This window comes from Poecilia formosa, unplaced genomic scaffold (assembly GCF_000485575.1).
Source record: "Poecilia formosa unplaced genomic scaffold, Poecilia_formosa-5.1.2 Scaffold122, whole genome shotgun sequence".
Classification (NCBI taxonomy): Eukaryota; Metazoa; Chordata; class Actinopteri; order Cyprinodontiformes; family Poeciliidae; genus Poecilia; species Poecilia formosa.
In genome coordinates, this window is record NW_006800061.1 from 1,281,912 (window position 1) to 1,309,502 (window position 27,591).

General features: G+C 40.3%; 1 protein-coding gene across 2 annotated transcripts in view; it reads right to left on the bottom strand.

Moving 5' to 3' along the window:
- Positions 1-24,899: 24,899 nt before the first annotated feature.
- LOC103144179 (syntaxin-7) overlaps positions 24,900-27,591 on the bottom strand; it is an 8,162-nt gene continuing 5,470 nt past the window's right edge. For both annotated transcript variants that reach the window (XM_007561040.2, XM_007561041.2), the window contains exons 9-10: positions 26,818-26,900; positions 24,900-26,095 (exon numbers count right to left, since the gene is read on the bottom strand). In XM_007561040.2, coding sequence (XP_007561102.1) covers positions 26,000-26,095; positions 26,818-26,900 — 179 coding nt within the window. In that variant the 3' untranslated portion in view covers positions 24,900-25,999. The remainder of the gene's footprint in view (positions 26,096-26,817; positions 26,901-27,591) is intronic.

Here is a 27,591-nt window from a genome sequence, read left to right on the forward strand (position 1 = left end):
TGTTATCTAACATGTGGAGTAATTTACAGTTGTTGCCGTCTATTTATCTTCCACTGCAGGACATTTTCGCGAGCTGTTTTTAATGAATGTCCTCTTAAGATAAAATGAAATGTTTTTGTTTCATGCTTTCTGTTGTTTGTGTGTGTGTGTGTGTGTGCTACCATGAGCCTTTTTTTTTCTCCCAAAAACAGCTTAAACCAAATAAACAATGACAATGCTAAAAAAGACGCAAGAAAAATAAATATGCAATCTTTGGCCAAAGCAACAGAAGAACAAATTTCTGAAACAAAAACAAGAAAAAGTATGATTAAATTTAACCCCTAACAGTGTGGATTTATTTACAATTGCTTAAAAATAACTATTAGTTTACTAGTTGGCAAACAGATTCTAAATAAGGTAGACATAGCTCGTGCTGTTTAAAGCACATACATGTGGAAGACATACATTTAGATCTGCACCGTGCAAATTTGTTAAATTACCCAAAATGGGATATAACTCGGACCACCAGATGGCAGCAAAGTGCTTCCGATTGGAGCTCTGGTGTGTACAGAATATGCCTCAACAGGCATTTTTTGTAGTATGCATATCAGCATGGTTGTGGTTTGAGGGGTTAAGATGAATTTGCGAAAAACATTGTGCGGTCTTAGTTCTGTTTTGTTCCGGTGTCATCATGACATAGGACTGGTTGAATAAGTTAAAAACAAACGAAGAACAATACACATTTAGAGAAAGTCCTATATTTTAAAACAGAAATATTATCGACTATGAACAACTAATACTCAGCATTTTACAAACCAGCTCAGGTTGCATGGTAGAAGTTTGTCTTTGGTAAACTTCACAACCTGCGGAGTTAGATAATTATAAATACAGTTTTTATTGTGCTCTGTTTCCAGTAGTTTAGTCAGTTTTCCCCACTGATCATGTCAACTTAACCCCAGTTGATTTCCAGCTTGTAGATGATTTTTTTTTTTTTTTAGAATCCCATCACCCCATAAAGTTACCACCGACTTCGAGCAGGTCACACCAAATTACTTTAGGAAGTTGGCTGTCTGTCTTTCCCAGTCCCTAAAATTTCACCCTAAACTACTTCCTTCCTCATCCCACCAATAAATGAGAAATATTTATATGAATCATTCAGAAAACATCTCCTAAAAATACTCGGAGCGTTGTTTTATGACAGGGATTGGGCTGGAATATGTGTGATTGAAACATCCTCCATTTTGTTTACTTAAAAATGAGGGTTCAAAAAGACTAAAGTTGCACAGTTACCAGTGTTTTTTCATCTATACTCTTCAGTTTTTGTTACACTTCATGAATGATTTTTATTTTTTTATTTTATTTTATTTTTTGCACATTGAATGTTTGAGCGTTGCCTGTAGGACTTAAAGTTTCCTGTGGATATTAGTCCAGTGACTGTATTTATTCTCTCTAGTTTCCAGATCTGATTATGTGGATGGGATGGTTGAGGTGACCAAAGGAAATACACAGCTCTGTGTGAGGTAGAGTCGGATATGTCACGGCTAAGTATAGATGGATGTATTTGTCTAAGAGAGTTGCTTCAGGTTTAAATCAGAGCTGGATGTCTGGTGGTGCTGTAATGGTAGTCTGCTCAACTTTGTACTTGTTGGCATCGCTTCTATTAAAGGAGGTGAACTGTCTGATCTTTCGCCTTGTTCAGATTCGACACAATAGAAACTGAATGTGAAGTTATTACTTAGTGTGTCTCATTTTCAGTTATTTATCTGTGAGTGCGATTTTTACCTCACATGAATCTGCCAGCTGTTAGGTTTGAATATCTCTGTAGACTGGCACACATAATACGAAATGTACAAACTCAAATTGGAAGGGATCACATTTTACAAAACTTCTGTCTCCTGGGAGCCTACACATGGTAAACCAACTCATAGTCTAATGCTAGTCAATGAGACCGGGTTCAGTGACGCTAGGTCCTCAAAACAGAAATCCTCTCTGGATGAGGTCTGTCTCGATCACCTTGAAACTCTACAATGAAAGGTGTACAGAAGGTTTTCACAATCTAAATCTTTGACATTCTTTCTCTCAGTATTGTGGCATCAACTCTGGTGGTTCTTCTAACTAACCCAAGACAAGAGAAGATTGGTCTGATTTAACTTCAGACAGTGAGAAAAAAAAAAGTGTGTCAATTTCTTCTGTGTACATAAACTTCTGATTTCAGCTGCACCTGAGTACAGTAAAAATATGGATGGAGTTATGCTTTCATGTCAATGAAAACTCTGGCCCTACCCTCTGAATTTATGATCCTTCAGGCCAGTCAACATTTTTCTTATTTCTTATTATCCAATTGTGGTCAGCTTGTGTAATTTATTGCCTCAATTTTCAGTTTTTGTTTTGGGAGGTTTTCTTGCTGATAGGATCGAGACCTGGCATAGTATTGCAGCAGCAACCAAACTGTTTAAGTTATTAATATTACCTCTAACAAGTCTGTCCGTTCTCTTCTAACCTCTGCTGTCAGAAATACATTTGTTTACAGGTACTTTCTCTCTTCAAACCTGAGAGACGATTGTGTTGAAAATCCCAAAAGATCAGCAATTTCTAACATAACTGGTATGAACTATTGCCTCTGACTAAGTTAGTAATAAATTTATTTTCTTCCCTATTCTGATGCTTGGCTTGAATTTCAGTGAGTTATCCTCACCACAAGTGAGACGAGTTGCTTTTCATGTGGTTGGGTTAATCCCTATTGGTCTTAACAATTGATCAGTCCATTTCATACGGATTCTGTTTTACTGCTTTCATTTTTTTCTGTATCACCTGCTAATAATCCTCAATAATGCACACAGAGAAAAACAAACAAAAAATTGATTACGTTTCTAAATTAGCCCTCTAGTTTCCATCACGTCTGAGCTCAAATGGTATTTGCAGGCCCAGGCCTGTCTCCTGTCCTGGTCCAGATTTACACAAGCTACTACCGGCCAGTTATAGCATGGTGTGATATTCACGCTCATTCATAGTTACCCCGTGACATCACTAGCCCGCTAAAGCAAAACAGCTGGGGGGTTTCCACCTTTAGGCTCTGTGGAGAAGACCGACTTTGTGTCTCACAACAACACCTTCCTCATTTAGTCTCACCTTCGGGGTCAGAAGGTGGAAATTACACAGCTCTCCGTGGATCGTGATGTCAAAGCCTGACGGTGACGTTACAGAGCGAGCCTCTGTGCCTCCTGTGGGCCATCCCATCACTGTTTCCATGATTCCCAAACACTGCCCGCAGTCAGCGGAGGCACACTCATACCTTCCCGTGATTTCACAGATCCGCAGGAAGAAAAGGACGTTGAAAACAAAAACGTGTTGTTTTCCGTCTCCGCTTCACGTCTGCTAGTTTTTGTTTAATTTTCCTCTTGACAAGACCAGAGCAACAAGGCTGGGATTTCAGAGATTTAATGACATTTAATGCTTTAATCACCCCCATCTGGTTCACGGTAATTCAGACTAACGAAGCCTTCATGAAAGGAATAATCTGTTTCTGCTGATTCGGCCATGCTAACGCTCTAAATATACATTACACGAAGGCGCATTCTGTGTATGCAGAGGTATACCTTAGACATACTAAGCTGGTGGGTTTTTTCCAAAGCTGCTCCACATTAGAAACTTCACTTGTGTTGCCTACATTCAGCTGAATTAAACTGAATTCCATTAGTGGTTGCTGGCAAGCTATTTGAAGAATGTTCCATGGCTTTAACTTCAAACACCCCATCTATATACCACTGTGCAAACTGAACATGAGACCCAAAGCTCAAAATGATTTTCCTGCATGCGTATTTTTTCCCCACTTTGAACTATTTTTCCACTCTTTAGGTTGGAAATCATCATGGCTGCAAACAGGAGAGAGCGCTCTTGTTTTTTTTTTTTTTTATATTTATTTATCTAATTTTTTAAATATGTTTTAAGCATTCCACCTGTAAAATCATGAACTTTAAAAAGGAATGCAGAATTCGACCTGCCAAGGCAGTAGATTTAATTTATAACATTCCAGTGTCGTTTGTAATATTTGTGTTTGATCAGCAAAGCAAAACAGGGCGAGAAAAAAAAACAACAAAAAAACAGAAAGTCTGGGAAACTGAGCTGTTGCTTTCTTTTACAGTTCGAAGCTTGTCTGCAGAAGCAGTTGTGGGGGGGGAAAGTCTTAAATGTTTTGGATGGTGATCTGTGGACATTTAACAATGAAGGAGGCATGCGCCAGTTTTTGACAGATGAAAGGCTTGGAGGCCGATGGAAACTTTCTGAGGTTCATCCGTGAAGAGACAAGCAGTGGAAACTAATAATGGATTTGGAGCCTGTGGTGATCTATTGAGATTTAACAATGGGGTTGGTGGGCAGATGAACTGTGAAGATGGAAAGTGTGCCTATTTAAAGCCCCGAGCGGTGGAAAACGTTGAGCCTGGAAACACGCATCAGGCCTAATCTTTTTAACGCATAGCCTGTGCAGAATGGCCGAGTCTAGAGTTACTTACGGTAATGGGCTGAGATATGATGTATTTTTTTTTTATGTCAGCGGGATTTTGTTTGAAGGCGGATTCCTGTTTTCGGTGAAATTTTCTTTTGAATCATTTTGCTATGGCGAAGGGAGAGGGATATCAGTTTCATTACCTCTGGATGAATCGTTCTCCACCGGGTTGTAAAAAAAAAAAAAAAAGAAATTCGCAGGTGGAAAGTTGCTGCGGACCAAAAGTCGGGAAACATCTGCGCAGATATAACGAGCGGAGCCGACGGGCGGCTGAAATCTCAGAAACAGAAACAGAAAGTGGAAACTATCTATTTATACAGCAGCCGTGGAAAGTGTTTAGACTAGAGACACTGATGAGAATTGGGGGGGGGGGCTGTAGCTCTTTCAACAAACAAAGAGGAACTCGTCCCGGCGGCAGATTTACTGCCACACACAGCGGCACGGAAGTCAGGTGGTCTTTACCAAAACACGGCTACATGTGGGTCCCCGACTGGCCGGGCTCTGTTTTTGTGACCTCTCAGCTGGAAGTCAAAGGGTGGGTTTCTAATTTTAAACGTACTGTACACATTAACCCCGTGAGCTTCCTCTTTCGGACCTCCCACTGAAACATACCAGCGATTTCAACAAGTAGGGAAAGCTGTCAGCAGTGATGAGGACATTTCTCCAACCTGTGCAAAGTCTTGGGACCGTGAAGTGTTTGTGACCCTTACAATGGTCTGCACTTTACAGATGATATCCCCTTATTCTACCGTGGGACAGGCCACACACAGAGCTACAGTAGAAAGACTGCTAAAAGCAATTCAAAGTCTGTTTAATAAAATCTTCGAAGCTGGTAGAGTAGGTTGTCGCAACAGAAGTAGATTTTTATTTTTATTTTTTTTTCCAAGTATTGACCCAAAGGAACTGACTTCACATTCAGGGAGCACTTTGAGATTTAGTTAGGAGAAACAAAACAACAACAAAAAAACCCTCGTATTATTTTCCTTCCACTTCTCTCATGTGTTACCAATGGCAATGAACTCGACAATGAATGTGTTGTGACTTTCCAAGACAAGTCTTTTAATCTAAACAACACACACTGGACTGACTTTTCGGGGCCACCGCCTCTCTGCAGGAATGTCAGTTCCCCCACATTAGCTTGGCACACGACCGCATACCTCGGCTAATTAGCTTCCTGTAAAAGCGTTGGATGAAAACATCGGCTTTAATCACACGCTGCTGCTTCGTCTCATTCACTGCCAAGGAAAATGTTACTCCAAGCACAGAAAAAAAAAAGAAAGAAAAGGAAAAAGGGGGCCAGTTGCTGCTTCCCGGACAGGTGTTTCTTTCCGCGATGTACAGGTCAAGATGTTACCTTAGCATTCCTTCAAAGATTCAGTGTTTTTTTTCCCCTCTTTTGATTGACTCAAGAGATTGTTTTCTTTTACTCTGGGTGCATTTGAGGTGTCAAATAGGTTTTTAAGAGCATGTTTACTGTCTGTTTTACCGGATGGTTATTTCCCAGCTGGCCGTGGTCTCATGCAGATTCATGAAAGCTCCCTGTATGTTCCAGCTGTTGCAGTTTGCTAGCCGTCACTCTGCAAACAGCATAATTACACTATGACTTGAGTTTTTGACTTACAAATGCTTGTTAAAAACGCAAGATTTTGTCTATTGAGCAGAATTGCTGTTCAATAAACAGTAAAGTTTCCCTCTGACATTTCTGTTTACAAGTCAATAGAAGAGATATAAGATCTAAATGCTTTCATTTGAGATTGCAGGAGGATGAACAACAAACAGGTAATTAGCTATTAAAAGCCAATTATCTGCTAATTAATCAGTGTTTTCTAATTTCTACATGAGGCAAAGGTGGTCTTTGTTCACTTTTTGTCTCTTTGTCACAAAGACTACAAAACACTTGGAAAGCTTAAGTCTTTTCCTCTTATCAAGGATGCGATTTCCAAAGCAGACAGTTGTCATTTTTGGTGAAGAACTGACAGGCGTTTTATTTATATAATTGTCTAAATACTTTTCGGAGTTGGATGGCCCGAGGTGGACTACGCCCTGGGAAGGGTCACCATTTAATCACAGAGACAAAACATGGAGACAATCTTGGACATGCACACTTCACTTCACGTGCATATTTTTGGATCCTGATAGGGAAACCAGATTGTGTAAAAAAAAAAAAAAAACCTGTACAAGAACGGTGCAAGGAGATACAAACTCCCCAGGGAGGATTTTAATATATACTGCTCAAAAAAATAAAGGGAACATTTCACTTTAATTTTGTGTGTGGCTCCAAATCCAGGCCTCCATTGGTTAATAAATTTGATTTCCATTGATGATTTTTGTGTGATTTTGTTGTCAGCACATTCAACTTTGTACAGAACAAAGTATTCAATGAGAAGATTTCATTCATTCAGATCTAGGATGTGTTATTTGAGTGCTCCCTTTATTTTTTTGAGCAGTGGTAATTGGGCACATTGGCATGGGTAACCCCAAATTCCTCCTAAATGAACCGATGTAATAAACTGGTTCTTGAGGGATTTCCAATCAGTTCCAGAGCTTTGGAGTAATTTGGATCATGAGATAAGTTTTTATTTTATTTTATTTTATTTTTTTTTTAAATAGAGCCCACGCCAAGTTCAAATCTATGAGTCAACCTCAAAAATGCTGAATTGGACATTCCCATTAACACAGCTCATATATTTTTGTTAGGCCCTCCCTGCTTGGTCAGCAGCCATGTCTGTTCAACACCAGAAACTCGAGTTCGCAATGCGGCATTGCTGTTATAAAACCTGGAGCTGAGACAAGCTTGGCATCATTGTTGAGTGAAAGTTGAGAGACTCTGTCTACCTTCCCCAGAGCTGGAAAAAGACATAAACACAGGCTGAAAAGATACAGACAGAGTCTAAATCAATCTCTTCCTCATGTAAACAATTAGCAAAGATGGCTTTTTGCGAAGGGTCAAACAGATTCACTTTCCACTCTAATTACAAGGTTTTCTTCTGTTATATAAGCTCCTATTTTCTATTATGTAATCTAATGAAACAGCATTAGCACAGCTGCATAACTAATAATAATATTTGCGTGTGTCGCTTTGGTATGGAACCAGCTCACATGTTTAATGACCTATTCTGCCACAAACACCAAAAAAAGAAGAAAAAAAGAGGGAGAACTCTCCAGAACAAAAACACAATGTTCAAGCCACAAAGCCTCTTACTGGTGAAGTGTGCAATCAGGGCATCTCACCAACTTCTGTGCTTTTGGCTTTGCCTGGGAAATCTGGTCAGACGTTCTGGCATTACTGGGGAAAAGAAAGGAAAAAAAAATCCCAGCATCTGTGTGATCCTGCGAGAGAAGGAACATTGGATAAAGTCAGCACTAGATGGGTTTGTTACAACTGAGCACAGCAGAAGGAAACTGTTTTCAGATGACTAATGTAGTGGACAAAAGGTGAAAGATAAGTTCTGGGACTGCCCGAATTCAACAAGCAGCTGCAACAATATTGCTTTTTAAGATCCGCGTGAGGTGTGTTCAGTAAAATAAAGTGTGAGGCGGCATCGCTAGCAATGATAGCGAAGGTTGCCTTTTCCCTGACTTGTGGTTTCGGCGTGAACACCGGAGATCAAATTGTTCCCAAAAAGCTCTTTAGAGGATTGTGCTACTCTGTACAAAAACGGTCTGGTCTGGGTTTTCATCTGAGCTAATTGTTTCCAGATATGAAGTTTTCTGCAACAGTGGCTAACAGGGACCCCTCCCTGTCTGTCTGCACCTCTGGAACCAAAGGGCCATTTGCCATCTGTCTACGAGCTGCAAGGTCAGACTGAAGTCCACACCTTTCCCCCCGCATATCTGTGGCGTGTTTCTGCCAGTCCGGTCACAATCAGATCTCCTCTGAGTGTCTGTTGTTGCGTCCAGATTTTCCCAAAAAAGTTGACAACCTCACTCTTTTTCAAGATTTTCTACAAATCGTGAAGTGCCGCACAAAACCCACCACACAGAGGGCAATCTGTCCACCCAGTTAACCATTTACCTCATTCCGCTTCACCTTCCCACAACACCTTGGCTCCTGGAAACTGACAGTGGAAAATATTATCTTCCCATCATCTTCTTCTTCTTCTTCTTCTTCTTCACAACAACATGGATTATTCCACAGCCAGAGCAGTCAAAGGTGAATTCCTCACTAAAGTGAGGAGGAAGTGATGACGCAGGAGGAGGGGGGGTTGTCACGCACCTGCATGCCGAAGCAGCAGCAGACAACACAACGTTTCACATGTTTCTCCTACCTGAATCCACACAGACGAGAAACATAATTGGAAAATCTCTGAATGGGTGTTATATTGAAAAGTGTGGGGAAAACAACAAACAAGTATGTTTCAATAAAAAAAACAACTAGATTGACAATTTGTTAAATTGTCTTTTCCAAATTTCATTGATGTGGCCATTTAAAAAAAAATCTGGATGGAGATTTTATTTCAGTACTTTTTCATATCATTGTTCTGCACAGTGTGAGATTTCTTTATAAAAGTGTATTTAGGAACTAGCCACTTTTCAGAAGCCACCATCGGTACCTAAAGTTAATGTAATACTTCATAACTAAGCTCTGGCTGAACAATAAATCCTCTACTCAGGGTAACACATTTTCTAGCGAATGTCTAACTTAGTTTAGTCTTTTAATGCCGCAAAAAGATTGTTTATACACTTGGAAGAACAGACAAGTCGCCAGTCCATCACGGGGCAACATAGACACACACAGGACAAATAACAATGCAGACACACACACACACCTAAGCGCAATAATGTGTTTGGACTTTGGGAAACTTACTTGTTTTCTTCGGCCAGTTTGCTAAAGTTGATGAAAACAATCTTGAGAGTCCCTAGTCAAGTCAAGTTTATTTATACTTAAGCAACAAGGTAGTTCAAGGTGCTTTACATCAGTGGTCCCCAACCGTCCGTGGACCGGTACCGGTCCGTGGACCAATTGGTACCGGGCCACGCAAGAAATAATTAAATATTTCCGTTTTATGTATTATTTGAGTCTGGAGGATCTTTTATTTTGAAAATCCTTTAACCGGATTCTCTCAGTTACTTGCGCGCCAACACTGAGCCCACAGGCAGCAAAATGAGTAAGAAACGGATCAGATGTCTTTGGAAAGTTTCTTTGCAAAGGGGAAAAGGCCCAGAGAAGAGACAGGAGGATGGATTTATCCCGAACCACATTACAAGCTGCTCTGTGTAACATGCGTCGATCACCGCGGTAAAGCTAGCCGGCTCTGACTCCGGCTGCTAATGAGGGAATGAAGCTTCAAACTGCTTCGCCACTGGAGACCAAGCAGGCTGTGGATATAAGCAACACTTCAGGTGTCATTGTCTCCCATCACTCCCAGATGGGACCGTCTCGTTGCAGAGAAACAAACTCAAGGCTCCCGTTAGTCATTATCGTGAGTTAAAATTTTCACGAAAGTAAAATGCTCGTTTTTGTGGCGCTTCTGTATCTTATTTTGAAGGGATATGTAAACGTTACCATAGCGACCAGAGTCAGAGCGTTTGGGCAGTGGTCGAGAGGAGATGAGTAGAGCTTGTGAGTCTTAAGTCTGGTTTAGACGGCAAGATTTAAGGATTGTCGGCCGATTTTCCAAACCTCTGTGATCACAGAGCTGATAAATGAACAACAGGTTCTATCGGTTCGTCTCTCCAGCCACAGGGCAGGAGCAACACAAACCGATTCCAGTCACAAACATCGCGATTCCAGAAGAAAATCCACAAAACGCTAGCGGGAATTTAGAATAACCAAACACGGATGACGATGTAGAAGCAATAGTGGCAGTTTGTGGAGTCATTTTAAGAGTTAAAAGACGTAACAAAAAGAAAAGGCGGTGGATAAAAGACAGCGGGAGCAGCCGCTCTATTTGCTGCACTATGATTTGGAGGTGAATAATTAACATTTTTAACTGAATAAACATGAACATATATAATAACGACCTTTACATATAATAAGAAACATTTCCACATATCATCTCCGATATCCACCAGACTCACAGTTGCGCGATATGTCAGCTGTTTGGGATTCCCCTCTGTTCTTACTTCACCGCGCTTTCTGATTGGCTACCTGTCACATTCACCAGGTTGTATTCTCGTTCCCAGTCAGGGTAAACCCCACAGGCTGTGATAAAAAGGCCAAGACAACCCAAATTGGGTATATTCAGGATTTAGCGGGAACACCAACATGCAGAAGAATTATCTGACGATTCACTCCCTCTGCCCCTCCCCCGACCCCCCACCCCCGGGCCGCAGCCCAGTTTTCCAAGGTGGTGATAAAAAGGTTGGGGACCACTGCTTTATATCATAAAAACACACACAAAAACAAAGTAATAGAACACAAAAATCCAAACGCCTTGAATTTTCCATTACATGTGGTCAGTTGTATAATAAACTATGGCTGCAAATGTGATTTCAGTCTGAACGATACAACCCTTCCCCCACCAGATCGTATCCCGCCGCCTCAATCAGCAGCCAAATAGCAGCATTGTAACATCATAGTGAGAGGATTATGACTCATCCCAATGTGTAATGTTTATAAATCCTCATCCCCCCTGAATGCAGGATCTTTATCCATGTGTCTTAACAACCAAATGTGAGTCGTGCTTCACCAGCCGTCAGCTCACTGTTATTTTCTCCAGCTGAACTTCGCCATCGGTATGATGCAGCTCTGTGAGAGCAGAGGTGGAGGAGGCGATGACGCATGAAGAGCTCATCACTTAGGTACCTGTCAACTCGGCCGCAGCAAACTGGGATTTTTCAAACCTAATGTAATGCATTCTGTTGTGAAAAACTAATTGCAGTATTTTTCTAGCAACGTTGCGTTGTGTTGTACTCCAACTTCAAAAGGTCGTCAAAGGGGCATTTTCCAGACAGAAAGTGCCATTTTATTGCACAGTCAAGCAACTGTTACCTTCAGTTGTTATACATACATCAAGCATGACCTAAAAGAAATGTAACTTGGCAATTTGATGGATTGAAATTGGCCTCTGTCTCTTTAAGAAGCTCCTGCTCTTTCTGACACTCAGCACAGCATCACCGGCTTCTCGTTATGCTGTTTGCAAATGTTCTTGGGAGTGTTGGGCTGAGAAGTAGCTTCTATACAAACGGTTCCACCAGGAGGTTGCTAATCACTGCTGCCGCTAGTCTGAAGGAGCTGAGTGGGGAAAGCACTGAGGACGACAGCTCTGTGAGGTATTATGTTGATTTTTACAAAAGATATTTACAAAGAGCACCTGAAGATTAAGCGTGGAGGCCCATTGGCTAGATAGAGAGTAAGTTACCAGGCTGTAAAAGCTTGTGGGACCAGGCTCTCCTGTGGGGTCTCACTTGCCGCCGATTATTGAAGAAATGTAGTTATGACATAGTTACGACATAGTTATGACGGTTACGTAACAGTGTGTGTGAATGTGAGGCCTTGTTGTGGTTTGAAGAGTCTTTTACAGGCCTTGTCTGACAGGTAGGTGTTTTGCTGAGTGGGTCAGTCCTCAGCCCGTCTCTGGTTGGTCGTTACACATTTTCCCTTTGACTTAATTATACCGGAAAAGTTTCCAAGTCGTCGTTATCACCCAGTCTGATTTCACTTGCCACATTTTCCATTTGTCTCCGTCTCCTCAGCCCCGTCCTACATCTTGTTTCTTTCCCGCTAAGATGTCTGTTCTGTGTCACATGTCTGAGCTGTTCCTTTGCAGGGACAGCTTGTCCGCACCTCGTACGACTGACTTTCGTGAGGTATGTGCAGACTCGAGGCTGTAGCTGTCGTTTAAGTGCTGCCGTTTGTGGGAAACTGTATTCCCCGTTACCTTTGCTTCTCACGGTAACTGTTCCCAGGTATGTTGTTTTCCTGATTCTCGGACATGTGGTTTTGAGTGCCTCGGAGGGCGGTGTGGGTCGCTCTCCTGGCTCGGAGTGTTTGTGCAGGTGCAGGATTTACCCGGCACACCGCCCTGCCGAGTGTTTTGGAGGTGCTTTTCGGAGCAGCTCGCCCCGTAGCGTTAGAAGGTGCCGCCTATATGTGGCATTTAGTGGGACAACCCAGAACAGGCATTTCCTCGGCTCGGTGGAAACTGAGCAGTTACGGCAGACGGACAGCGAGAGACTCACGAAAGCAAGAAATATGTTAATACCAGGAGATTGATAGATGCTTAACCAAACACTGTGAGGTAACCAACAGGTATGTCCACTGCCTTGCAAGGGTAATTATGCTTTCCAAACTTTTCCACATGTCACATCAAAACTGCAACCCTGGATGTATTTTAAGGTAATTTCATGTGGCAGAACAGCACAAACTAATGGATAAACGTGATGTGGAACCAACAGGACACATTTGATGTTTTTTCTTTTGTTTGATTTTCTACAATGGACATACTTAAAGTGTGGCATTCAGTGGCATCATTACAGTGACACCCCTAAGAAGATCAAACCAGTTCCTTCATGACTAGTAAATACCGTGTAGTTAGTTATTATAAATAGTAGTGGTATTAATAAAAATAAATTTTATTCTGAATATGCCGACCCATTTCATGCAGCTGTTTTGTGCAGGCCTCAAAAGTTTATTATAGAGATTTGCAAACAAACAGCACAAACAGATCCCCCACGGCAGATAGATCAAGGAGAACACTATGATGTTTAGTAGATTAATAAATGATAAAACTATCCCAAAGTTTAAACATCTTACAATCCACTGTACAACTGTAAGACTAGAGAAATGCGACCGTCCCCCTGAACTGTCAGACAGAACAAGGACAGCAGTAATCAGAAAATCAGTCAAAAGGTCAGAGCAGCAGAGATCCATCACTCAGGTGGAAGTCTGTTAACTGAACAACATTTTTCATGAATAAGTGGCAAGACGAAAGCCATGAGACGTTCATGTTGCACTTTAGTCCACACAGCATAAGCCAGAAGAAGTCAGGTGATGAAGAAGAGGAGCAGGAAGGTGCTCTGGTCAGAGGAGATGCAAATGCACTTTTTTTTTGCCTCCATGCAAGATGCTTTATGTAGGAAAAAAAAACCTAAACTAAACACAGCACATATGAACTCACCATCCCCAAAATGAAACATGGTGGCAGGATTGTGTTGGGGAAATGTGAAACATGAAGGGCAATCCTAGAGTTACGCTTTCTGTCAGGAAATAACTCCGAATGTAACTAATCCCATTCTGTTCTGACAGTCATGTTCAATAAATTACAAGTTGGATTCTGATGAAGCTTGTTTATGAGATTAAAAATACCTTTTAAATGTGACAACCTTCCAGCAGGTGCTAACAATACTTTTCACAGGACCCTAAAAATTGTTTTTATTGACCTGATGTAATATTTTAATCTTAAAGACCATGTCTTTATGGTAACTCATTAGCTTACCGTTTTTCTTATTAAACAGGTGCTGCTACTAAAAGTGGGTAATAATAAAAGTAGTCAAACCCAGGATATTTTAATAATAAAACACCAAATGCAATGCGAGAATGCGATTTCTGGGATAATGAATTCCTCTGGTTTGGTCAGCCAACGTTAAAAATCAGAATAAGGGGAAAGGAGGACTTAATGAGGCAGACGGGAGGCGTGAGGGGCTTGTCCAGTCAGCATGGCGGGCATTAAAAAGAACATCGTATTTTGGATAATTGCAGATTATTGACCAAATTAGTGGAATTAACTGGAGTGAATGAGTGGCGAGACATTTACGTTTTTTATCCAACAGACATCCATCTGGGCCTCTTCCATCCTATCGCTGCACGGCCCAAACTGTTGTTGGCTGGAATTACAATAAGTGTATTTTACAGTGTGTTCCAGGTTACGGCTTGTGAACCTTGGCACTGTCTTATAATGAGCACACGGTCAATGGGCCATACTGTTGCTGTATTGATACAAGCGTAGATGCACACCTCAAGGCACAGCAAGCACACACATACACACACACACGCTTGTACATCAGAGCGAACTAGGTTGAGAAATCTGAAAGAAAACAAACAGGATTCCTGTGCAGCACGGTGTGGCGTGAGGCCGCTGGACGGAAAAACAAAGAGAGGCCTGTTCGCGGCGCGCGGAAGCATTCCAGCTAACAGAACAGGCTCAGGGACGCTGTTGACCTAAGCTACTTTAGAATGTTTGTGCAATAGCTTTTGACCACTTCATTAAAAATACCGTTTGATGCCGAGGCGGCCGTGTGCTGGCGAGGGGCAGTTCAGACTGGTCTGAGCAGAGCAACACGCCGCCGCATGAAGGAAGAGCTGTTTTTGAAAAGCAGAGCGCCGAGCTGTTTATCTGGAGCAGTGAGCCGCCGGCAGACCACCGGTGGTCACCGTCTGTGTCACCAGCACCACCGATTTCTTTTTAGATGTTCCGCTATCTGCTGTCCTGCGGAGGAATGACTCAACTACGCCGCTCTTCTAGTTTTGGATGCATGCGTCCGTTCGCCGACGCTGCTGGTCCAGATGTCTGGAGTTAAACTCCTCGTCATGTCATCAAGTCCCCGCAGAGGGCATGGTAATGAACCATTCATTGGATTCAGGTGTGCTGAAGCGGGGAAACATCTAAAACATGCAGGGCACTGACCCTCAAGGACTGACACTGGACACTGCTCTGTACAGTGACACAATAGGCTGACTGTGCTTTCCCTAGTTACACAAACCCCAAGGTATTTATACACCTCGGGTTTTCTTTTTTTTTTTCTTTTTTTTTTCTCATTTTGTAGCGTTACGATCACCAGCTTTAACCTTGGAGGTTTGCTGGCTACGTTGGTGGACAAACAGCATCACGGAGACCAAGAAAAACAGGAGACAAGACAAAGTTGCAGGCAGGTTAAAATGGGCTGGGTCATATAACCCTGCCTTGAACATTTGTCGAAGTTCCGTCATATGATAATGGAAAGAGTGTGGCAAAACCACAAACTTCAATTGACAGGTTAGGCAAAGAGAGAATAATAATAATAATATATAAAAAAAAAACAGCCAAGAGTTCAATAGGACCCAACTCTGAGAAGATTTTTCCACAAACATGTAGCCGACACAGCAAACCTGTGGAAGAAGGTACTCTGGTCAAATGATCCCAAAGTTATTGTTGTTCCTGCATTCAAAGCATTATGTGTTGAAGAAATCCGGCAATTTACACCACCCAATACAGCCCATCCTCACTTACAAACATGGCGATGACAGTATCGTGTTTTTCTCTTGCAGGGATGAATAAGCTGTTCAGACTTGATGGGAACCATTATGGAACAAAATTAAAAACTACAAAGTTGTCGGTTGAGCTGCAAAAGACTGGACACCTTCCAAAGCCCAGACCTAAATCCAATTAAGAATCACAAAAACATCATCCTGATAAAGATAAAAAGGGGATTTAGAAAAAAAAAAAAAACTTAAATCCATATATAATTTTCTTTCCATTTCACAGTTATTTGCTTTTTTATGTAAAGGTGCAAGAATGTTTTTGACTGCAACAAAACGAAATGGTAAACCCTTCAGTCGCTGCGTTTTATTACAAATGTGCACAAAACTAATGTACAAAAACGCAATTTTTAACTGCGGTGTTTCCATTGAATAGGAAATGCAGTTAGAACTTTGTGAACGAGTTTGTTCGTGTGATAAGTCCTCAAAAAAAAAAAAAAGAAAACGCACCATCATCCTCCTGCCACTCTCGTCACCTTCCACGACAGAGTGACAGAGTGATGCGAAAGAAGTGCTTCCATTGCAGTTTTGCAAAATAAACTAACTCGTCCTAGTGCCAAAAGACTTTTTTTCAAAACTGCCATGTTTTCCATTAAGCAAATGTATTTTCGTAATTCCAATTTGTGCAACATTAAGGTCAAGGGAAACACAGCTTCTGACAAAAATACCTTTTGCTGGGTATTTAAACCAGTCCCATAAATTCTTCCAAACAATTGATTGATTGATTGATTGATTGATTGATTGATTGATTGATTGATCGATCGATTGATCGATCGATTGATTGACTGATTGCAGTTTGTTCTGGGTCTAGTAAAAAACAATATGAAATGACCGTCACCTGAAGATTCATCATTTTGAACAAGAATATTCATGCAACCTGAACATAGCGTGCCCATGTGCACCACTATGGCTTGTTAATTTTGTTGCCGAATCAATATAACACATTTGGTTCAGATTTAGCTTAAAGTAAGCTGCTTTTTGACTAAGAAGCTTGATGAGAAGATTGAGGCAGAGTTACAGATTTGTTATTCTGGTAAGTGAGTCTGACCTTCTCGCCTCCCCTTTTGCCTGTGAGCAATTTCTGAACATCAAAATCGCTCTGATGGAGCGGCCTGCCTGGCCGACAGTAAAGGGCTGTGGTCGCACTCGGCATCTGGCAGGTCTCGATGTGTGTTGACCTGCCTGTTTGAACGTGTGAAGTGGGGAGTTGATGAAAGAGGGCATGTGTTCCTGGCAAATATCCTCGAGATAAATTAAAGCAAAAAAAAAAAAACCCAAAGGTCTTTCACAAGAGGTGGAAAAAGAGAAATGTTTTAATGTGGCGACAGACGTGAGCCTTTGAGGGCTGGCTTGATCTGTCCTGAACAGAAACGTGGGGTTAGGCTGGTCTGGTTAAATCCTCTTTAGCCAGCTGGGTCTTCTTCTCTAATGCTTGAAGTTTGAGCGAAAAATAACTGAAATTTCAGATTGAAAAAAAACAAAAAACATTTAGAAACTGCTGAAGAAATCAGCTATTATGGTTTGTCAGGAGTAAACATATCAGTGGGCATGTGACCAGATTCTAGGCAACAAAACAAGTTGATACATAAAAAAAATAAATCAAAAAAACAGGGAGGGTGAAGTATTTTTTTAAACCATCTTTTAGTCTTGAAAACTTGTCAGAAAACATCTTTTCTTACTGATCTTTTAATCCAGAAATGCAAATTTTAAAACCCATCAAAACAGAGCTGGGACACTTGAATGCCAGTTTTCTTCGCTCCTGATCTGAACAAGACTGATTCCCTCCTGCTCGTGATTGAGAAGATTTTCAGAATCGCCCATGAGTCTTGCAAGGTACAAAATACGAAACTTCAGAGATGAAAGCAACTACTGCACAACAAATCAACAGCCAATATGTTGGTAATGGATTTCCACAGATATGTAAGTGAAAGTAACAGAACAATGTAGAACCTGCAATATGTTACGAACCTGCATAATGTACAGTGAGGTATTTTCTAATAACTTTCTATATCGACAGAAATTCTCATCAGCATGCAATGATGATTTAATTAAAGCAGTAGTGAAAATACAAATTCTGTATGAAATCTTACTTTTATTGAACCTAGTGAGTTTTAATCACACAGGTCACTAGCAGACTTGCCTGCAGACTGCACTCCCTCAGTAGTGGCGGTTTAATATTGGCATTATTTGGTACATCAGTTGACACACTGATGTGGAACGTTGAGCGTTTTTACCTCCAAGCTAAAAGTTATTGAAGCTGATTCAACCATTTTTCACGTCTCGTCGTTTTCTTTTAACTCTGTAACTTTTCGGTGCTCTATCTGCTGCTGCCTCTCGGCCAGGACTGCCTCTGCAGTTTTTAATCTCGATGGGATTCTATCCTGGTTAAGCAAAGGTTGAATAAAAAAAATATATATAAAAAAAAAAATAAAAGAAATGCAAAACAAGGAAGTGGAATCACAAGAGGGGCAGTATCTGAACCATCTGACAGTCAGCTGAGAGCGAAGGTCACACAATGGAGATCGATGAGGTCATGTGGGTTTGGTCGCTTTGTACAACTCTGCGCCATCCAGACCTTACAGAGGTCCAATGTTGAAACCACTGAGTCCTTAATAAAGGATAAGAGTCCAAGAAACGTTTGCACGTACCTGTCGATCGAGACAACTCAAACCTCGCCCATGTTGTTGAGAAACAAACAGTCATAGACTCTGCAAACACGGCGTGGAGAGTTGTATGGTATATATATATGACTGACCGCGCATAACTACTTTCCATTCACTTGAGAGACGGCACCACACAGGAACATGACAAACATATCACAACATCGTGAATAAACCCGAGGGCCTCCCTCCTTCAGCGTTTCTCTTTTCTTTTTTTCCACCAACTTCCCTCTCTCGTCTTCCTGTCTCGCGCGCTCGTCTTCTTTCTGTTTCTGTCCGTGTAGCTCATGTGTTTGTGACGACAGACTGTGTTTGCTGACCGGCTTTCACCCAACCACCACAGCGTCCCAGCCGCCATCGCCTCTCGACCTTTGACCCCCCCGAAGGCCCCACCTGCTCACTCAAACATGTTCGAGCTCCTCCTCGGAACCTCCTCTGCCGTTTGCTTTGTCTTCTTCTGACGTCAAACGCTTCCCACCGCTGCAAAATTACAGGAATAAATCACTGAGTGCTCCTGACGAGGATATGTTAATAATAGCAGCGAAATCCTGTTTGCAATAAGCTGCATGTTTTTTGCATTTTTACTTTGTGTAGTCACGTTAAAGCTTAAAACAGCTAAAAAGTTAAATTCTCGAGAGCGCTGATGGTCAAAAAAAAAACAAACAGAAAATGATGTGGACCTGGCTGATTTACTGCCTCAAATTATACATTTTGAATGGAGCGCTGCTTGGCACACTCTTCTGGTATGTTTTTCCAACTCCGTCCAGAATCTCCAACTCTGGTTTAGCAGGAACTTCCTGCTCCAGGCCGAATCCCTCCAGTCCCACCAAGACATACACCCTCAATTTATTACCCACCATTACAGAAACCAAGAGTCAAATACTTAAACATACTTATCCAGAATCTAATTCCTCTGGTTGTCCACCACAAAGTTAAATCTCACTGCTGCACAACAATAATAAGAGCTGCAGTTAGGCATGACCTTGCTACTACGACTGGGTTTGAGGTGTGTGTGTTTGCGTGTGTATGTGTGTGTGGCCTGACCGGTGCCCACATCCTTCCAGCACAACATCACGGCCACCTAGAAGACACTCGTCCATTTCTCAGTTACCGTCCTGCCTTCCTCTGTCTCCACCTCCATCTGTCCTTCGTTCCCCCCCTACGGTGAGGTCATGACGTCTGTTGGTCAGAGCGACTTTAGCTTACTTTGTCTTCCTGCATTTCCCCCCCACCCCGCCGGTAATATTTGCTGTGCACATAGTGTTGTGTGTTTACTGGAGATGGTTCAAGTTGAGCAAACGAGGATGGTATTTAAGTCTGCCATATGTGAAGTACAGCTGACTTTAATGGCAAAGTGCACAGAAAGCCTCCTTTAATGTTACCTGTGTGTAAAACAAATAAATCAGCATATTGTCCACCTGACCAGTAGCTTGGAGATGCACGTGTGTCTTACTTTGTTACTTTAGAAATAAACTGGGCTTACAGAGAATATTTTTGTAATCATGCCTGAAAACTGCAAGTATTCAAGGCTCGCTGGAGTTTTAAACTTTTGCTTTTCTGAATTCCTGCGGCAGATTGCTGAGCTACAAAGCTGACTCTTGCTTGTGTGTGAGCCTGAACAACAAATCAAGATTCAGGTTTTTTATTTTATTTTTTATTCTTTTCAGTGTTTTATTATTGTATTAGATAACGTTGATGTTTCTGAAGCCAGTTACGTTGCTATGTCCTTCAACCTCCACAAGGTGGGGCTGCTCACTGGCCACTTTATTAGATACGCCTTTCCAGTGATAGGATATATCTCCAACGAGAAGTATCTGATTAAATAAGGTATTGGAGATATTACTAGCCTGGTTGAATGATGATGTTAGTACTAAAATACACCATTAATACATCAAGCTATGGCAAATAGTGACTTAAATGCTACAAATGCTTGTTAAATGTTGATTTTTGCAGCTTCTTTATGTTACGGATTTTACAACCTTGATATTCCTCAGTCACTCAGAAGTGAGTGAAAACATGAAACAAATCTGACAAAAACTTAATTAAAAATGTGATTTTGTTGTTGTTGTTGTTGTTGTTGTTTTTGTTGTTCTGAACTTATAACTGATCCCTCCAAATCAGATAAGGACTTTTTGGCAGCTTTTGTATGGAAGCAGAGCGAACGCCGGCTGTCCCACAAACCCTTTCTCCCAAAAATGTTTTTTATCTTTACTTTTGGTGGATTAACAGCATCTGGGAACTTTTTATAGCGTTGGTATTTCAGAAGTTCACATGAGCTTCCTGTTCTCTCCTTTCCTTAAGCTGCACACTAAGTGCTGAATTTGGCTCTTTGTGATTTTAAGTGAACAGGGGCCTCTTTCTGAGTGACCTTCAGCTACTCAAACTTCAATGGCCAGGCCAGGACAGCTACAATGTGTTGAAGAAATGCTGCAAATGTGCTTAATTTCTTGCTCTGCATGCAAAATGGACCCAAACCGAACTCAGTGAAAGTGCTTAGATGTACCAAACAAACAGAACAACAGGTGAGTGCAGCGGTGATAAATCATGCGTAGAACATCCCGTCTCATGGCCGAAGGCTACTTCCTCCTCATTTAAAACATCAATATTTACCAGAATCAAAAGAAGCCTCCAAATCCCCCCGTACCCCCCTCCCCCAAACAAAACTCCAAACCTGATGGCACATTTTTCTGTTGTGCTGCCAGGTGTCATACCGTCAGTGCCAACTGTATCTCATCTTTATTTATGACTTTTCTCTAAATATTCATGCACCACACAGAGAGGACATTTTTCGAAGCAAACAGTGCATTCCTCACGCTGCACTCCAAAATAAATGCCACATTCCTGGGTCTCAGGTAGGAATGCTGCCCTCTACAGCTCCGGACATCCCCGAGGATCACAAGAGGACGGATAACACATGATGTCAACAACACACTTTACTTCGTCTGGAGCTTTTAATGAAAGAGTGTTTGTCCATGTGTGCATTAATAAATGAGAATGTCCTTAAAACAGTTTTCTCGTTTATTCTGTAACGCTACATTGATTTTTTTATTTTATTTTTTTTTTATCTTATTTTTTTTTCTGGTAGGAGAAAAATGTTAAAGAACTTTAGACTGCAAAATATGCAGGCTGATTCAGCATTGCAGGTGGGAAGTGGAGGAGGACAGGGAAAGAGGAAAATGGTTAAAAATGCAATATGTTTGTGCTCTTTTCTCCAGAAACTGATCATCGGTTTTAGCCTCAGAGCTAGACTGAAAATCCCTGTCTTGATCCAGGGGCACACCAATCTCACCGTGACTGAGAGGAGCGCTACAGTCTTAGCGGGTTTTGAAACAGATCAAAGCTGATGATCAGACGTGCTAAAAACCCACTGAAGGGAAAAATCAAAGCTCTGACTGGCATTGCTTCAATAATCGGAGGATTGTTTCATCCAACTGTTTTTTTTTTTTATCTCAGAAAGTGTGTAAAATGCGTTTCTGCTCGATGCGTACCGTTTGATATCTGCACTGTAGTTATGCTGAGTGGCTGTTGTCGGGGAAATCTGTTCAGTATTATTTGCACCAATACATTTAGCTGTGCTATTTCAACTGGGAAAAAAATTCAATGAAGTTGCCCATAGGAGGTTATGTAACTGGCGAATCTGCGAGTGATGCAACACTGCCCTCTGGTGGCAGCATTTCTTTTTTTTTATTAAACACTGGCGCAAAACAATTCCTGTTATTTTATTTATTTATTTATTTTTCAAGAAACGTTCACGTAAACAATACAAGCCTTCTATAAAAAGCTATTTATTTTAATTATCTGAAAAAGATGAGGTGAACAAGGTTAAATGACTAAATACCTACGAAATTTTTGCTAGTTCTTGCTAGTTTTGTTGGGAACAAAAAGAGGACCATGATAAATCATTTAATAACACATATTCTGTGCAAATTACCTGAAAAAAATATTTAGGTGAGAAAACGTAAATATAAATGTGAAATAATCTGGTTGTCTGCGTATCCAAACCCTCAAATTACTTTTTGTTGTTGTTTCAGTTTCAGTGTTTAGTCACACCAGACATCAAAAAATGATTAAGCTTGGTGAATATTATCCTAGTAGTCGCTAAACTAAAGTAAAGTTTAACTAATCCTTAAGGTCAGGGTCAGAAAACACACCCCACACACACAGTGTGACATCATACTTTCTTTTCTTCAGATTAAGTAGTTTTTTTTTTCTTCAGGTTTTTATTCCTAAACTTTCAGATGTCTGTCTAGAAAGCTGAAGCACACTCCCAAATGAGCAAAAAGCAAGAGTTTATCAGAAGGATAGTTTCAGCATGACTTCACCATATTCCATGACTCTATTAGAAAATAATTCTGTCAGAAAAATGTATGATGCAGATAGACCCCAAAGAAAAGATATATATATATATATAAACTGATGCTTCATTAAAGCATCAGTTTAAAAAGTGTGTACATACTATTGTATATTTTTAACATCAGATTTTTATTTGTCATTGTTTTTTTCTTTACATAACAAATAATAGCATTTTAACAAGATGGAAACAATTTTGAATGCATGATGTAAGCCTTGGTAAGTCATGGAGGAGAAATACCTTTTCCATTTAACACAAAAACCCTTTGGACAGACACGGGTGTTTTAAGTTTCCAAGAAAACGTTTTAGGACTTTATAATTATGAAGAACACTTTCTATATTTGGCTTTAAATACTGCCATCGCGCCAATTGCAAATTAAAGTCTCCTCTTTCTTGATTGTTTACATGGAAAAGAGTCACCTTCCATTAAACTGATGTTTCAGGAAAAAGCATGTTGCAGCTTCCCTGTGGAAAGGAAAACTAGGAGCAGGTTGCCATTTCAACGATGACGTAAATTCAAGCCCGATGTCAGTGAGCTCAGTGTTTGTGCAGATGAGTTGCTTCTGCTCTTCATCACAAACGATGACTTCAGACTTCAGGTAAATCTGCTGTGTCTGGGATTAATCCAGCTCCTGGGATTGTTTGTGGCTCCCCAGGGCATTTTTTAGAAAGACAGTAATTTATCACACTACCAAAAATAAACACCTCTTTATGTATTGTGATTCCAATCTTACCCTCCACTTTTAGCACATTATCCGGTAAAATAAACTTGCGAAAATTGTGTCTCTGAACTCCTTAAAAGCTTTCCCGAGCTTCCACAAAGCTGCGAAACTTTGGTTGGAAAGGAAAATCCTGCTCAGCTCTTCGCGACAACCTGCGACTTTTAAGTTTGACCCCGAAAATTATTCCCTGTCCTCCTGACGCCAAACTGTATTTACAAACTCAAGATTCAAATCTGCCTCGTCTCTCGTCCTGCCAAGGAAAGTTCTCTCCCCACTGCGTCACGGCAGCCTGCTGCTTCCACGTCCGAGTCCAACTCCAACACTGTCTGCTCTGACATGCATGAGGTAACTCCAGGCTGATCCTTCGGCCTGTGCTCTGTTGGCCATTACTTCATTCAGCTCTTACAATAAACAACGAAAGGACATAATGTGCCATGTGGTTTCCAACCCTCTGAAGCCCAAAAGGAAAAGCGGGAAGTATTATTAGCGGCTTCGTTCCAAGACCTTGCATAAAAATTTTAATTTCCTTCCTCGACCTTAATTATTGAGCTGAACTCGTTCACTACAGACGCCTCTCATTCCTGGTTAATGTGTCTCTGAGGACATTTTTCTCTCCCTTTCTCCCAGTCAAGACTTTCTGATGTTTCATCCTTCCTCTAGAGAGAAAGTATCCGTTATCTTCCCTTGTCTACATGCCTCGTTATTTGTACACTGCACATTATGTAAAAGAAAAAAAAAAAAGTCAAGTACAAAGTATGCACAGAAAGAGAATGTCAAAGTTTAAAGATCCTTCAAGGAGCCTAAAGAGCAGCTGATCAAAACGTCGGCTTGTACAAAGAAATTCCAAGTAGTTTAAGAGGTTTTTGCACGATGCAATATGAGGAAGTATTGCAGCAGGAGATAAATCTTAAATCTGTTAGCATGTGTACGTCTTGTGATCAATGTTTGACATTAGAAAACAGAGTTTATCTGTGCTTCAGATCGTGTTTGCTGCGTACGTTTTTCTGTCATTTGTGCAACAGAGTCGTTATGGACATTGCTAAAGTAGTTAAGAAAAGATTAATTTTAAGGGAGAAGTAACATTTAATAGACCACAGATAGTTACCACACTTTGTACAATGTCATCCCACAGGACCGTTATAGTAATGAAATAATTTGATTCAGAGTCAAAATATTCCAAAATGATTGGGAACAAATGAATCTGCTGCACATAAAGTTACCTAACGTCCAGATGCAGGTTTTGGACAGGTCCAGTTTAGCGAGGACTGTGCTTAAAAACAAACAAAAAAACCCAGATCAAAATCAGTAAAAGAAAAGGACATTTCTTGTATCAAGTTTATTTGCTTGAACGCCATGCACAGTTCTGGCAATGTCAAAGTCCAACGGTCCAGTCAGAGAGGTTGCAGCTGAGAAAAAAAAAAAAGGTTTAAAAGATGGAGGTGGTTATGAAGCCCGTATGTACACCCATATAGAGCTTTTCCATCCAGTGACAGGGAATCTGCACTCGTTTTGTTCTGTAATTTATTGAGAATTACAATCAGATCTTAAACCTCCATATTATACATCGCATAAAGATTTTACAAAGGCATTAGATCATTTCTGAAACTGTAGCATTAATGTTTGTCTTTTATTACAAGACTGTACATAAAATACCAGGCCTTCATGGGCTTTGGCTTAAGTTTGCGATTGGTCATGTACAGTTTAAGATACAGCGAATAATAGGTAGCAGTCCAATAAATGATCATCACACAACTTCTACTGAACTAGAGTAATTTGATATTTTCCTTTACAAATGAAGATGAGATCAAATCAACCAAAAAAAATTAATTGTAAAGATGCACAGGAGTGTCAAATGTCAGTGGGTTAAAATAAACCACACACACACAAAAAAAACAAAAAAACAAACAGGGGAAAAAAAAAACATCTCAGAATTGCTCAGCCCTCACCAGGTGAATTATGTACAGGATGGACAGTATATACATTATGTGACCAACAAAAACTTGTTTAAATACATTTTATTGATTTGAAATAAAGAACCTAAGGAACAAATCTCACCTCTGTTGTCTGGAATGTTAGGCGGCGTTATATTTTCAATTTAATTTAATGTGTTAAATATAGCTCAATCTGCTAAATGTGCGTTCTCTAAATCATTTCAGTTGCTGTGCACATTTCTAACTTGAAGCATAACAGGTATTAGGTGATCATGTGAATTTGGTTCCTCTGAAATTGTCATTTATAACCTGACAGGAAGAAGCACTGAGAAGGATGATCAATACTTACCTCCATATTACTATTAAGACATTATCTATAACCTATATAATCATTAAATTCGAAGGAAAGACCAGGAAAATAGTTGTGGCATCACTTATTAAGTGAAGCAATAAAAAGGAAAACAAAAAACAAAAACAAAATAAAACATTAACACTGCCATCTTAATCAAATGATTCACTTAAGGCCACCCTTCACAATAAAACTATTCATTGTCAAAAACAAGGCAAACAGATTTTGTAATAGGCCGAAGAGGGTAAGATGGAGAGACAACTCAGGATGAGAGGGATTGTGTTTCATATTTAGTCTGACAACATCAACAATAAGAGGAAGAGCTTAGTTTTTGAGAGAGCCCCAAATAATAAGTCCTATAACGACAGCAGCAACGGCCAGCACTATCAGCAGGATGCAAATCTTCTTCCGGGAGCTCCGCTGAAAAAAGGAAGCAAGAACATTTAAGTTTCTTGGGGATTATATGGATCAAAACTAGTTTTTTTGTTGTAGTTTTTTTTTTTTTTAAATCAAAATAAATGATACATATTTTACCCTTTATTTTGAAATTCCACATTTTTAACATCTGCTTTTCAAATCTGTGTCCGATTCAACCAGTGTTTTGTTTTCGACATCCTGACAAAAACTTTGGAGCCGTCACATTTAGAAAACGGGTTCATTTGAGTTTAAATTCAAAGATCTTTAAATCACTTTGTGCTGAATGATGCTAGAATTTCACAAGATCAGGTTGAAATTTCAAAACCTTTTTCCAAGAACAATTTAAAATCCAGAACTAAAATAATCCAGAGGCTAAAAAAAAAGCCAATGAAATTCCCTGTTTGTATTCATGAGCGTTCAGTAACTTAAAAAAAACAAAAACAATATAAGTGAAACACTCAAAAGAACATTTCAAATTTTACCCAAATGTCTTGAAAACAGTCAAATTTTCCTGCAGATGGATGATCCACAGTACTTAGAAGTGAGCGAGCTTCCTTTTTTTTCTGTGCCGTTATTTATGAAATCACAGTGACTAATGGTGTTGCTTCACAGGTCTTCCCTGTTATGGCGGGAGAAGCGATCTTAAACTAATGTTTCTAATATTTAAAAGCTACTTCTGAGCTATTTATCTCAGTTATGCACATTCTTCTTGTTTTATACCGTACCTGATATTCTGCAGCTCTTGCAAGTTGCTGTTGGCCAGACTGGACATGGGTATCTGCACTCTCCACGTTAGCTTCTATACTGTCTGCAAAACACAAAAACATGCACACATATTTACACCGTTTTCACATCATATTAGGTAATAGAGCTGGACATAATCCTAAACCATAAACCAGCTTTATCAACTCCAAATTTCCCAGACTCACTGTAGAGAAGACAAGTGAGCTAACCACACAAAATCAGCTTTGCCAACACGTCAGCAATGACACAGATTTAGTCTTTGCATTTTAATCAGTTGGACTTGCACAATATATTGAATCCTAATTTCAGTGTGTGCAAAATCGAAATCACAAAGGAGAGCTTGGATGCAACATCTCAGCATTTTGTTTGCCGATAATATATTTGATGAGTTGGATGAACTTTCAACTGTTACGGTTCCCCCCACACCCCCCATCTGATATAGATCTTAGTGATCCAGATGCTAAAGCAATAGGAGAGTGGTGGAGAACAGTAAGAAAGTAACTTCATGTGTTCCTTTGTTTAGATCCGAGGCCTGAACAGAAATACAAGATGATGCCATTATTGTCGGGAATATTCTATTTATGGCTATTTTTGTCTACTGGGTGCAATCTATGTGCGTTTTTAAACACTGTTTTCCATTTTTAAAAACTGAACAGTCAAATGAGGAAAATGTATCTGTGTAAAAGTTTGAAGATTTTTCTAAAAAAAAAAAAAAAAAAATGTTTTTTAATTTAAAGAAATCTTCTAATAGATAG